We start from the raw sequence: 14114 nt of genomic DNA, 5'->3' as shown, positions 1-14114 counted from the left end.
TTTACCTACCTTAGCCGTTAACATGTTGAAAGCCTTGCCTGATTGACTCTCATTCTTCACAGTTTAAAACTGTATCGGATCTTGATATCATTTACAGGATATCTCTTGTTTCGTATCTTTTGTTGCCAGGTTGCCCAGAAGGACGTTGGGATCCTAGTTGCCTAGGTGTTTGTGATAATTGTTACAATGGAGGGATCTGCCATCAGCAATCAGGGACCTGTGTCTGTCCGCCGGGGTTCTCTGGAAAGAATTGCTTGACAGGTGAATATTATTATTATTTCATTTGGCGTCACTAGCTGTGCCTGAGAGGCGAAAAGCGAACTGAATCCCGATATAACTGATTTGAGGAGTGCAGGTGAATATACACACCTACAATGATACACACAAAAATAATGATACATATAATTTTGAGACACACAGTGACATGTTTTTCTCAAATTTGCCAAATTGAGTAACCTATAGGCCTGTACGTAGCAGTCAGTCTATTTAGTAGGATTTCAATAGGGGTGTGACAAATAACGTATGATCTGTGGCCCAGTGTATGAAGAGTAACAACTATTGTAACTTTCCTAATGTGGTAACTACAATGGTAGAACTCAATAGCTTATCAAAATCAAGGTTTCCAGGGAAATTACAGAAATGGCAAAGTTACAGAAGTTTGATTATGTATTGTGAAATGGCTGCTGGTATTTGAGCTTGTTTTAATCTTTTAACCTAGCCTGTGGTGAGCATCGATACGGCTGGGAATGTGAGTTTGAATGTGGTGTAGGACAGCCTTTGGACCAGTGTGCCGGAAGTCAGATCTGTCTCCCTGACCCTTATGGATGCAACTGTTTGGCTGGTTATACAGGAATCTACTGCAATGAAAGTGAGTATCACGTTATGTATAGATCACAGGATATTATATGAAAGGACTCCCCCAAGGTTTCTTCAGGCATAGTCTGTTTTACCCGATAGTTACCACAGGAACTATGCTTCTTAGCCAATCAAAACCAATGAAAGTTTTCGGATCTGACTTGTCGGACGACAAATGTTGATAAAAGTCTCCCCTGCTTCATTATAAGGAGTATAATCTCCCCTGTATTTTCTCTAGAACGGGTGTAGATACATTTACTAGCAGTTTTAAAAGAAACATATCTTCGGGGTCAGTTTGTAGAAAATGCAGACAGAAGGCTGATTGCCTCACATATGTTGAGGTTTCCTCAGACCATCTCACTGATGGCCAAAACGGTTATTCTGCTAATATGAGCATTATCAAAATATGACTGATTGGTTGATATTCGCCATGTATAGTCGTACAAACACAGGATTGGTAATGAAAATACCTTGAAGTGGTAGCTTTATAGCCAAGTTCCTGTTAAAGCGTTAATGGTTAATCTTCATATCTTTTGTTTCGGGGGAACTTCACAGCTTGTCCGGAAGGAAAGTTTGGTGTTGACTGTCTTCTAGATTGCCATTGCTCACAGGAATCATCGTGTAACCCTTACAATGGAAGCTGCTCAGCAGGATGCAAGGATGGTTGGTCTGGACCGTCTTGTCAAGGTAGGTTCTAAACAGTTCAACAAGCAATACTACATTATGTAAGAAGAATTTGTGTGGTGCACTTTCCATGGTAATTAGATGCTCAAGGTGCTTCAGAGCAAAATGAAAGAAAGAAAATACATAACTGGTTTAAATTTTACACATGAATACATGGATATCTGTCGAAAAGCACCATTATACAGGTATGTCTTCAGGTATCAGTGAATTGCAAATGAAATTCATTAATACTGAAGATAATCAATCCATTAACTTCATAGCATCAGAGCTACTACTTCTACCGTATGAGGATAAAAAATGAAATAAACCAAATACATCTCCTCAGCTGTTATTTATGTTTGCTAGTAAACCATGAAGGTAAAAGTACCTCCATTGATAAACATAGCTTTATACACTCTAACACTTAATACTTTCAGAACGTTTGGAAATGGTTTCTAAAAACGAATGATGATTCTTTTTAATGATTGAAATATGAAATTTTCTTGTACTTATTTCTTGTTAGCAATAAAAGAGCAAAGCTGGTACGGGGTGCAAAGGGGAAATGATAGATGATAATGATAAGACAGCTGAAGCCGATGGATCATATCTCATGTAAAGACGGCTAAGGAAATCTCATGTTTCGTGTTGTTCTTTTTCACTTTGAATTTGCAGTACCTTATACATGTAGTAATGGCTACTATGGAGACGACTGCACGGAGAAATGCAACTGCCGTGACGGACGCCCATGTAATAAGGTTACAGGATCTTGTCTAGAATCAGAGGGCGGGTGTGCTGTAGGGTATATCCCAGATCCTGAAGGACCCTATGATAACTGCAGATTATGTAAGTAAGAAAGTTTCCGAAGGAAGAGATCATCACCTAGCTTTGAAAATCTACCTTCTTCTTCTTCCCAGTGCAGGCCACAACATGTCTAAGAATATCCATAGTTCACTCCAGAAGGAGCTATAATGCATTCTCAAAAGATGTAAATCCCACTCCAAAACGACTGGTCCATTTTCTTATTCTGAGAGGAGTGAGTTTGGGAACCAGAATAGCTCTTGTGCATTTAGAGAGTAGTAATATCCTGGTTCTGGAATAAGGGATTACTTAGCTCCATGTTCGCACTGCCTTCCACACCAACAAGATGTTATAGGGCCGCTGTTCTTCTGCAGCCCGTTTCATAAAGGCCTTGCAACTGTTGCAATTTCGCCATTATGGCAACTACCATGGCAACAGAGCTCAGCAGCCAATCAGAATCAAGGTTACCATGGTAGTTGCCATAATGGCAAAGTTATAATACTACAGGTGTAACTCCTTATGAAACAAGCCCCAGGTCGAAAGTTAATACTTCAGATATGAAACCCAAATTATACTGTCTTTTTTTCATTTTTATTAGATTCTGGATGCTATGATTCTTGTTCGAGTACTTGCCATTGTTTTGATGGATCAACTGATTGTAACAGTGTGACCGGATCTTGTTTCTCAGAGACCTGTTCTCCGAGATGGTCTGGAGATAAATGCCAAACAGGTAGGCCCTACGTCTTTATCAAATCATCTCAGATGGGTATTTCATAAAGCTGTTCGTAAGTTACAAGCAAATTATCACGACTGTTGACTAAGAACCTAAGTGCATGTTGCAGTCGTTTGTAAAAGTCATGCGTAACTCGATGAACAACTTTATGAAATACCAACCAGTTCTCTATGTTTCGGTACTCTGGTTAGAGTAAACAAAGTAATGACGTCGTGGTTTCTTAAAAGTGCTCAATAAATGCAAGGTATATTCAATTCGTGTTTAGATAATTTCCACTTTTAGAAACGAAACATGAATGAATAACGTAAATTATTTGTTTTTTCTCCTACTTTTGTTCAGGCGAAACATTTTTATCAAACCTAATCATAAAATTAAATGAACTGATATTAATGATCAACAGTAGGTCATACATCAGTCGAGATACATTTTAATTCAGCTACGACTACTCCTGCTCATTTCGGATAATTTTGATAGGGTTTCTAGTAAAATCAGCTTATAAATGTGAGGATTCGGATTAGGGTTAAATTTGGCTAGGAGAATGCATTTATGTTTAGTTCATGGAGCTAATTACCAATAAGACAATTGTCCTCTTGCAGTCATTGGAAATGTAATTGTATGCATTTTACTAATTTACTCTTTTTTTCTTCCACAGATCGGTTCAGCATTCAAACCGAGAAGACCAACCCTGGCCTAGCCCTAGTCCACTGCATGTTCTCTTCCATCGGCCAATTGTCATCAGAGAGTATCAACATAGCTCGAAACGATACCTTCGTCAGTCAAGCATCAATAATCCAATCCAACTATTCAACCGAGGACAATGTTTCAAGAGGGTCCTTCTATGTAGAATCTGTTGGTCCAGATGACATCCTTTATTGTACGGTCGGGTTGATAAATGGCACTCAACGGCCAACGAGCTATGCCCGGATACCTAAGAGAGAATATTATGGTTTGTAAATAAACTAAAAAGTTATACTTGGGGACGATAATACTACGAACGAAGAAATAAGTCTAAAAGTGTGTAGAGAGGAATTGCTTATGCCCATGACGATGTTGGTTTAATTGTTAAGAAGCTTCAAAATTTCACCTCAACATCCAGGTGTCATTTGAACTTCATTATGCCCACTGAACCAACTCCCAATCGACAAGTAATAAACTTTTTTTAGATATTCACTTTTACAGAATTTTCTGTTAATATTATCTCGATAAATGCCCTTGCATCATACTGGATATGGCCTGGGCAATGCAATCAGTAATAAATAGTAAGGGTGGTTATAGCCACCCTTACTTATCAGCCATTGATAAATAATTATTAATAAATAGCTGATTGTGACATAAAACATGCCCGGCCTTGCATTAAGTAGAAATATAATTATAATTTTATGGGATTGCCTTTCTGACTAATTTATATGTTTTCAGACGCGGTAATTTGGCCTTCATTGAGGTGATTATCCTTTTGATGAGATCTAACGAGAAAATCCATTCTATCAAGAGTATCGGTTTTTGTCTCACCTGCGAAGCAAAGTGAGACTATAGGCGCCGCTTTTCCGACGGCGGCGGCGGCGGCGGCGGCGGCGACGGCGGCGGCGGCGGCGGCGTCAACATCAAATCTTAACCTGAGGTTAAGTTTTTGAAATGACATCATAACTTAGAAAGTATATGGACCTAGTTCATGAAACTTGGCCATAAGGTTAATCAAGTATTACTGAACATCCTATTAGAGTTTCATGTCACATGACCAAGGTCAGAGGTCATTTAGGGTCAATGAACTTAGACCATGTTGGAGGAATCAACATCGAAATCTTAACCTGTGGTTAAGTTTTTGAAATGTCATCATAACTTAGAAAATATATGGACCTAGTTCATGAAACTTGGACATAAGGTTAATCAAGTATCACTGAACATCCTGCATGAGTTTCACGTCACATGACCAAGGTCAAAGGTCATTTAGGGTCAATGAACTTTGGCCGAATTGGAGATATCTGTTGAATTCCCATCATAACTTTGAAAATTTATGGATCTGATTCATGAAACTTGGACATAATAGTAATCAAGCATCACTGAAAATTTTGTGCAAGTTTCAGGTCTCATGATTAAGGTCAAAGGTCATTAGGGTCAATGAACTTTGGCCGAATCGGGGGTATCTGTTGAATTACCATCATAACTTTGGAAGTTTATTGGGCTAGTTCATTAAACTTGGACATTAGAGTAATCAAGTATCACTGAACATCCTGTGCACATTTCAGGTCACATGACCAAGGTCAAAGGTCAATGAACTTTGGCCGAATTGGGTGTATCTGTTGAATTACCATCATAACTTTGAAAGTTTATGGATCTGATTCATGAAACTTGTACATAAGAGTAATCAAGTATCACTGAATATCCTGTTTGAGTTTCACGTCACATGATCATGGTCAAAGGTCATGTAAGGTCAATGAACTTTGGCCATGTTGGGGTTTTTTGGTGAATAACCATCATATCTCTGTAAGTTTATTGGTCTAGTTCATAAAAAGTGGACATAAGAGTAACCATGTATCACTGAACATCTTGTGCGAGTTAGAGTAGTATTCAAAGTCAGCACTGCTGCTATATTGAACCGCGTGATGCAGGTGAGACGGCCAGAGGCATTCCACTTGTAATAAAAATACATTATTACTTGTATGACCCGTTTAATGACGAAAATGTACGCGGTTTAACAAGAGACTCGTTATACGACTTGACCCATTTAACGAATTCAAGTCGAGAATACCATAACCCTCATCCTTATCCTCATTTCCATTTATTATACTGTTTTTTTGTTTTACGAAGTAAGAATGCCCTATAAAATTGTACTTGATTTGTATTGCTTTATATTACTTTGTATTATGTTTTGAATGGAAATGAAATAAAAGAATTTAATTGAATGCTAATTGTCTCTTTTTATATCAACAGTACTTCCAGAACTCGCAACACAACCTTCTGTCTCCTCAATTGGACTTGATCAGGTGATGGTCACGTGGCGTCCGTGGAGTCCTGAAAAAGACTTGGGCGATGGGCCAATCATTGGTTATTACATCTACGTCAGATCATCGGATGATGACGTCACAAAAGAATGGATACCATCTCCGTTACCTGACCAGCAAAGGACTGGGAACTCTACATCATCAACTGGAATGCTACAGAATGAAACTTTACATCGCAATATTACCGATTTACATCCAGATACCGCGTATTCGTTATCATTGAGTGTTGTCAGAGAGGGTTTGAATGGGGAAGGAACCGAAGGAGATAAAATTGAATTCGTGACTCTTCCAATCCGTGAGTACCTCATTTCAAACTTTTTTCGAGATTATTGAATGAGACTTTACTTTATTATCAGATTATTTTGATCGCTGGGTCATTAGGGACTTATTGTTCCAGTACAGGCTCATTCCCGAGAATGCTAAATACTGCAATAAAATGTTAATTGGTATTCCAGGTAAAGCAACAGCGTTATAGTCAAATTCCATTGTATCGTGGTTGTACCATATGCTCCATGTTGCCCCTATCAATAATTACTTCGTTCATCATTGGCTAACAACTCAGAGATTCAATGATTAAAGTATCCAATTTCGTATGAATACTCCTACGATATTTCTTTTTTACTGGTAAATTTACACAATACTGTATATTAGAGAGATAATGAAAAATACATCTTTTATTTTTTATAGCTACAACTGTACCTCCTACCACTATACCACCTACCACGCCTACCATAGAACCGGGTAGTATGAGCCGACAAAGTAATGTTGCGTCGATTGCTGCTGGTTGTTCCGCTGGAGTCATATTGGTTATTTTGATCGTGATTGTCATTATACTCTTCGTAAGATATCGGAATAGGTAATCTAATTTTATTTTCATAATTACAATTGCCGACTTTTCTTTGGCATATGCTCACATAATTATGTATAAAAACCTAGTCTTGAGGACTCCATGATGTTTTTTAAAAATATTTTGACATATACTTCTTTATCATGGAGAAGAAGTATATGTCAAAAAAAAAAACATCATCATGGCGTCCTCAAGACTGATAAACACCTACTTAATATGGATTGGCCTTAAGCAATGTTCCAATTTTCTACATTCATTTAATGTTTTCCACCAATATATTACACACAAAAAGTACTTCAGAGGCAACAATTATGAAATATACGGGATTTATATCAGGGATAAAGTTATTCTAAAATTGCTTTGTCTTCAGTATTGCTTCTATTATTTGTTAACTATCTATTTTACGCTTATCCACTCTAAATTGAGATAGAAAGGGGTACATCACTCCTTAGTTACTGTTTTTTTAAACAGGGTGGAAAGGGCCTTTTACTCTCTGGCCCTTTCTCACAATTTCCACTCATTGTTTTTAAAAGTGTACAGAGAACCGCAGTACGGTAATTGGTTTAACTCTAAAAAGACTGGGGGGGCTGATTCAGCCCCCCCCTCGACATTTTTCGCAATAAATCCGCCGCGCGAAATTTTTTGACCGCGTCGCTCGCTGACTTTTTACTTTCAAGTCTCGCGCAACTTTTGAGACCAAAATTGTGACCCCCGGGTATGCGGTTCCAAAATTACGCAACATTTTGTAAGTGCATGCAGACCCAAAATTACTCAAAAACGTGAATTTGTGTACAAATCCAATGCAAATAGTGTTCTTAGCCAATATTCACAAATGCATCATTATTTTTCCTTTTACTGCTTAAAATCAATTAATTTTATCTTTTTTATGGTCAAAATAAAGTCCCCAACAATTTCCATTGAAAAAAAAAATAAAAAACAAAAAGTCGAAAAACAAAGAAATACATAAGAAATTTAGAAAACAATAGAATACATAAGAAAATAAATGTGATTTTGAATTTTTTTTAAAATCAATTTGATCAGATGCCTATCTAGAGTATGTGAAACAAATATTAGCATTTCAGGGGCATTATTTTATTAATTAGAGCAAACTTATGATTTTACGCATAAATTAGCATAATTAATGAGACATGAGATTTTTTGCAGAATTTGATGTTATAGTTTTGTAGATAATGCCATGGGTAACGCGTGTGCCAATTTTCGTCGCGATCGCGCGATCGACGGCCGAGATCATAAGGGGGGGGGGGGGGGCTGAATCAGCCCCCCCCCGTCTTCTTAGGCGTCGAAATAGCCCAGTCTATTTAGGGTTAAGGATTCATATTGTAAATATTTTTGGAAGTTATTGTATAAAGTTCTATGATATGATCACATAAAAAACACATTTCATTTGTGTGTCTCTAACATGAAATGTACTGAATATATTTGGATATAATCTTTGGACGTAGCTTTCTGATGTGAAGTCACAAACAAGATCAGTGTTGAAATTACCCTTTATAAAGAAAAAGAAAACATACTGAGTGGGTGTGCTAAGTAACCTATATAGATTTCAGTTTTCACATAGATTGACATTTGATCTCATTTTATTGTATTGTAGGAAAACGAAGACAGGAAGAAGAAATTCAGAGTCACTGCATTATGTGAATACACCCAAGACTTATTATGAAGAAGGTATCATTGTCATTGCATAGAACTTCTCATTCTATTATTTGTAGTGACGGGCATTACAGGCCTACTGCGGTAGATGACTACTACTACTAAACTGTACTACTACTACTACTACTACTACTACTACTACTACTACTACTACTACTACTACTACTACTACTACTACTACTACTACTACTACTGCTGCTACTACTGCTACTACTGCTACTACTACTACTACTACTGCTACTGCTGCTGCTACTACTACTACTGCTGCTACTACTGCTATTATTACTTCTACCACTGCTACTACTAACTACTATACTAATACTACTACTAATCTTACTACTACTTCTACTACTACTTCTACTTCTACTACTACTACTACTACTACTACTACTACTAATAATAATAATACTTTTCTTAAAAGATGCAAAACGCAATACATCGGAGAGGAACAAGTAGTTACAATGTTATGAGACATACACAAACACACCCACACACACACCATCACACAGGCACACTTACATGTAAATGAGAATGAAAAAATACTGGATACCTATGTTGACATCCGAACTCACTTCCTGCCAGCACATTTCCTAATGCCTAGGTCACATAGCCCGGCCGGTGTCCGGCATCGGTGGAGCTCGGTGGATTTTTGAGGTGTCGCCGAGCTCCCCTCATCGGTGGCATAGCTCGGTGACGTGACCGGGCTCCGTCCGGAAATCTACAGGCGACTGACCAAACACCGGCCGATGACCGTCCGGAGTCTGTCTCAAAAGTGGAGATTTTTTTCGGCCGATGTGGCAGCAACTACCGGCCGATGGTCGGCCGGACATCGGGGGGTATACGGCCGGTACCCGAGCAGGTTAAAGGACACCGTGCGATCACCGGCCGGGTTGTTAACGGGCTTCGAACACTGCCCGGCCGATGTTCGGCCGGTGTACCTCGGACTTGGGGGCCGATGGTCAGCTATTCCATACCTGTATATATATGTCCACCCTACCTGGAATGGTCAGTTCATCACTATGGCTGCACCGAGAAGACTACGAATGGCGTTGTTAGAACACGAGCTAGCTCAGGCGAGGTTCCAGTACAACTTGGTCCTGGCAGCACTGCTCGAAGAAGCCGAGAGGGAGCGACAGAGGGCCGGCAGAAGAATAAGACGTTGGTGGGTGCGCGAGTGGATCCTACGCAGACCTCGTTTCGGCCAGTATGAGACGCTCATGAGGGAACTCGAGGCCGAGCACGCTGCCGACTTCAAATCCTACCTCCGCATGGAGCCACAGATGTTCTATGAGTTGCTTGACCGAGTTGGCCCCCGCATTGCCAAGACCACAACGTAAGTTTACACTTTATGAACCTACTGTCAAATTGTGCTGAAATGTCTTCCATCCATATTTATTCTAGTTTGATTTTATTCATATTTCACCCTCTTCTGTTGCAGGCATCGAACCCCCTTGGATCCTGGGCTGAAGCTGGCGATCACCTTGAGGTTCTTGGCGACCGGAAGCAGCTATCATGATCTGGCGTTCGCGTTTCGTGTCCCACACAACACCATCTCTCTGTTCGTCCCCGAGGTCTGTCAGGCCATCTACGACGAATACGAGGACGAGATGTGGGCCACTCCCCAGACAGAAGATGAGTGGCGCCCGGTAGCCGAGGGATTCGGAGACAGATGGAACTTTCCCCACTGTTGTGGCGCGATCGATGGGAAACATGTCGCCATCAAGAAGCCCCCCAAGAGCGGCTCACTTTACTACAACTACAAAGGCTTCTTTTCCATCGTCATGCTTGCAGTGGTAAACTCTGACTACAAGTTCATCTGGGCGGATGTGGGGTCACCAGGGTCGTATTCCGACGCCGGCATCTTTAACCGGTCGCGACTGGAGCCAGGTCTGCGTGAGGGAACGATCGGACTACCCCAGCCGGATCCCCTACCAAATGACGACCAGGACACACCCTACTACATGGTCGGAGACGACGCCTTCCCCCTACGGCCATACATGATGAAGCCTTACCCTCATCGGCACCTGAAACGGGACGAGCGGATCTACAACTACCGGTGTTCCAGGGCACGCCGTGTGGTTGAAAACGCGTTTGGTATATTCGCCAATCGCTTCAGATGTCTGCTAACAACCCTGGGATTGAGACCGTCGAAAGTTACCAAGATCGTCAAGGCCTGCATGACCCTTCACAACCTCATGAGGACTCGTTACCCCAACCTTCAGAATGCTGACCTCGACCGGGAAGATGAGCAGGGTCAGATCATCGCGGGTGCATGGCGAGACCAAGCCGTGCTCGAAGATGTGCAAGCAGCAGGGCACGGGCCAAGATTGACCCGACCAGGCAAAGAACTGCGCGCATACCTCAAGAATTACTTTTGCAGTCCTGCCGGGAGTGTGCCATGGCAAGATGTGGCAATAAACCAGCAGTAACTTGTGTCTAATATTGTTACAGTATACCGGATGCAGCCACAGACATTCCATTATTCTTCTCAGGACTTTTTTTTTTTGATGTGTTATACTTTCCATTATTCAGTATGTTGTTTGCAAATAAATCTGTTATTGGGTAATCTTAAAACATTGCCTTTGCTCTTTTTAATTTGAACACTAGTAATAAATGCCAAAAGAAATCAAACCTGTTTGAAAGAATAAATCAATATTAAAATACACCAGTATGAATAAGATGAGATGTGTGTAAATAATACAACAGCAACACATTCATTGTGATTGAATTATTTTTAATCAAAGAATAATCGTCATTGTATCTTTTCTTTCACCTTTAAAAACTAACCTTTCATAAAGAAAAACACTTGTATCAACCAATATGATTAGCTTTGTAATTTTGTAATAGGCTTCAAATGATTGCCCATTAATATGTTTTCACCTTTTAAAAAGTATGTGTTTTTTCATAATGAGGAAGGATCTCCATTGTTTACATATCAGCTAAAGTCTTACGAAATATTAATTTTTACTTGAGTACTGTTTAACTTTTGATCTATGCAACTTTGTTAAAATTAACCAATTTTTATGGTGTGTTCTATAAAACCTTCTAAATGACATTTTCTTTCCTTCTAAATTAACTTTGTTTTACCTTTTGAGTTCTCAGTTTATTGCTCTAAGATGTTAAAAAGATAAAAACAATAAAGACAACGACAGAACTTTAGTTTTCATACCTTGGATGTTACCACATACACAATAAATATGGCAATAAACATAAACTGGCACTGTAGACCGCTGCCATCGAAAGAATATATATCACAAGATAACTATAACCCGACTGGCAATGCTGCCAAAATAACTGTCACTGTGAGTAACCGAGGCTAACTGTCACTGTAAGTATACGAGGCACACTGTCGCTATAAGTATCCGAGGCACACTGTCAGTACGATCACTAAAACTTTGGACTACTTGACTGAGGTGGGTCTCTGTCAGACTGTGAAGAACTCGGCCTGTCCTGCTCCTACTCCTGCTCATACTCTTGCTCCTTCTCCCGCTGCAGCTCTGCTGTGTTGTCCTCGGGACCTTCGTTTGTGACATCACGTTCGTTCGCATCTAGCAACTGCGAAAGGCTGCTATCTCTTGACCTCTGTGCAGGTGACTGCGTGTTGAGGCTGATGTTGGCGGGTGAAGAAATCTGCCACGCAGCTTCTGTGATGTTAGACCCTTTGCTGGCGGGGAGCCTGAGGGGAGACGGCAAGGCCAGCAAGGATGAGAGGTCATATGTCGCAGAGGTGACTGGGGGTGCAGACACTGCCCTGGGAGGCTGAAACATAGCAAAAGCATAAAAATATTATTGCTGTGCAAAAGAAAACTAAAAGTTATGATATGCATACAGAAACTCATTTTTTTTAAAAATATGTACTGTAAAATATCACTATGGAAGAGAAACATGTACCTGGAGCTGTTCATACAGCTGCTGTGGCGGCTGCTGCTGCTGCTGCCGAACTGGAGGCGTAATACAGGTGATAAACTGCTGCGGCTGCTGCTGTGGTTTCAGGGATGCGGGCTGAAGATACATCGGCTGTTGGTTATAAGGATCTGCCAGAGGAACGGCCGGCTGTACGATCTGCGGCGGGGGCTTCGGAGGCTGCTGCTGGGGCTGCTGCTGAATCCCCTGCATGAGCGGGACGAATCTCATGAATGTGGTGAAAGTCTCCAGCTGAAACTGTCTGTACCGGTGTGCCGGCACCTGGTTGTTCGCGCTTGTCATCCACTCCGCCCAGGCGTCACGCTCGGCCTGGAACGGATCTGCAGCTGTAGCCTGGGCTACACGCACCTGTGAAGAGAATATGAAAAAAAAATCATGTAATTGTAAATACAATTCTTGCATTTTGTATTGGGATGTAAGTAGCAGAAATGACAAAATTTTGCAAGTTTTGTCAAGTATTTACCTTTTCAGCTGCGTCCTGAGTGGCCTTGGCACTAGACTTGAGACACTCGATCAGCGTCCTGGACATGTCGCTGGCGGATGTAGCCTTGCTCTTCTTGCTGACAGCTCCCGCTCCCTGCGACGTGGTCGGCTCAGACTCAGACGGTGCAGCACACTTCGCCTCCGACGCTGAATCCTCGTCCTCACCAGCAAGCTGAAGCATGAGCAAGCAAAACATTGACATTAGAGTCGAAAGGCGGAAGTGGGATAAGAAGGGTGTGCAACAGACAGGCAAAGAAAAAACATTAAGACGTTTCCAAGGCAACTTGACAAAATTCTGCTTGCAGATGCTTACCCTCCCACAAGTCGATTTCTGCGTCCGTGATATGTGATGGGCGTCCAGAAACTCATACGCCTTCAGCTTGAACTTCTGGAGTGACGTAAGGGGGGCTGCCCAGGATCCACTCTTGCCACTCTTGGGTCTGTTCTTGAGCTTGAAATGTTCGGTACGGCAACTTGTGAAGTGCCTCTGTATGGCTTGGACTGCAACATACAGAAAAACAAACCAAAACAATAAACCAGCAAGACATTTAATAAAATGCTTTCTTAAAGATAAAAGTACCAATGAAATCCGACAAATTTGATAACAATTTCGAAAAATTTTAAAAGCTGACAAGGTCTCACCAGAAAGCCCGATCTGTTCGCTAAACTTGTCCAGAGTCCAGTCCTTCAACTTCGTGTTTTTGTGGTTCTCATGCCCAACATCGTAGTACATAGGGTGTCCCTCGTAGAACTCTGCTATCTCTTGCATTTGCTCTGGGGTAATCTCCTCTATGGGCACTCCAACGGCTCGCCGCGACGTGGACGCCGACGAGGAAGAGGACTTGGACGTGGACTGGGACGAATGGGAATCGGCATCAGACGCCTCTGACGGCTCCTCCTCCGTGCCACTGGCGCCGCCTTCTCCCTCTGGTGATCTCTTTCGGGAAGAGGTTCTTGTCTTTACTGCCGGCGGCGCCTTCTTCCCCTTCTTCGGGGCCTTCCCCTTTCTGCTACCTGGTGGCGGCCTCTTCTTCCCGTCATCCTCTAGTGGTGGCCTCTCCTCTTCATCCCAATCATTTACCCTCACAACTTTTGGCATCCTTAAATAGACTGTTACTCTAAAGTCTTTAAAAAGCGTGGT

General features: G+C 41.3%; 3 protein-coding genes across 3 annotated transcripts in view; 2 read left to right on the top strand and 1 right to left on the bottom strand.

Moving 5' to 3' along the window:
* The window catches only part of LOC121423501, a 50837-nt gene that overhangs the window by 19579 nt on the left and 17144 nt on the right, over positions 1-14114 (top strand). The window contains exons 13-21 of the mRNA XM_041618850.1: positions 130-261; positions 719-868; positions 1411-1542; positions 2191-2361; positions 2915-3046; positions 3702-3995; positions 5978-6343; positions 6736-6904; positions 8445-8581. Coding sequence (XP_041474784.1) covers positions 130-261; positions 719-868; positions 1411-1542; positions 2191-2361; positions 2915-3046; positions 3702-3995; positions 5978-6343; positions 6736-6904; positions 8445-8581 — 1683 coding nt within the window. The remainder of the gene's footprint in view (positions 1-129; positions 262-718; positions 869-1410; positions 1543-2190; positions 2362-2914; positions 3047-3701; positions 3996-5977; positions 6344-6735; positions 6905-8444; positions 8582-14114) is intronic.
* LOC121424556 lies at positions 9166-11077 on the top strand. Its single transcript, XM_041620283.1, has 2 exons — positions 9166-9899; positions 10005-11077. The coding sequence occupies exons 1-2, from the start codon at positions 9313-9315 to the stop codon at positions 10993-10995; spliced, it is 1578 nt and encodes a 525-aa protein (XP_041476217.1). The 5' UTR covers positions 9166-9312; the 3' UTR covers positions 10996-11077.
* Positions 11556-13046, bottom strand: LOC121424558 (alpha/beta-gliadin A-V-like). The gene is made up of 2 exons (XM_041620284.1): positions 12458-13046; positions 11556-12325 (listed from the first exon to the last, which is right to left on the bottom strand). The coding sequence occupies exons 1-2, from the start codon at positions 12890-12892 to the stop codon at positions 12023-12025; spliced, it is 738 nt and encodes a 245-aa protein (XP_041476218.1). The 5' UTR covers positions 12893-13046; the 3' UTR covers positions 11556-12022.

Source organism: Lytechinus variegatus, chromosome 11 (genome assembly GCF_018143015.1).
Source record: "Lytechinus variegatus isolate NC3 chromosome 11, Lvar_3.0, whole genome shotgun sequence".
Taxonomy (NCBI): Eukaryota; Metazoa; Echinodermata; class Echinoidea; order Temnopleuroida; family Toxopneustidae; genus Lytechinus; species Lytechinus variegatus.
Note: the sequence above shows the minus strand (reverse complement) of the source record. Positions and strands in the feature narration are given on the sequence as shown.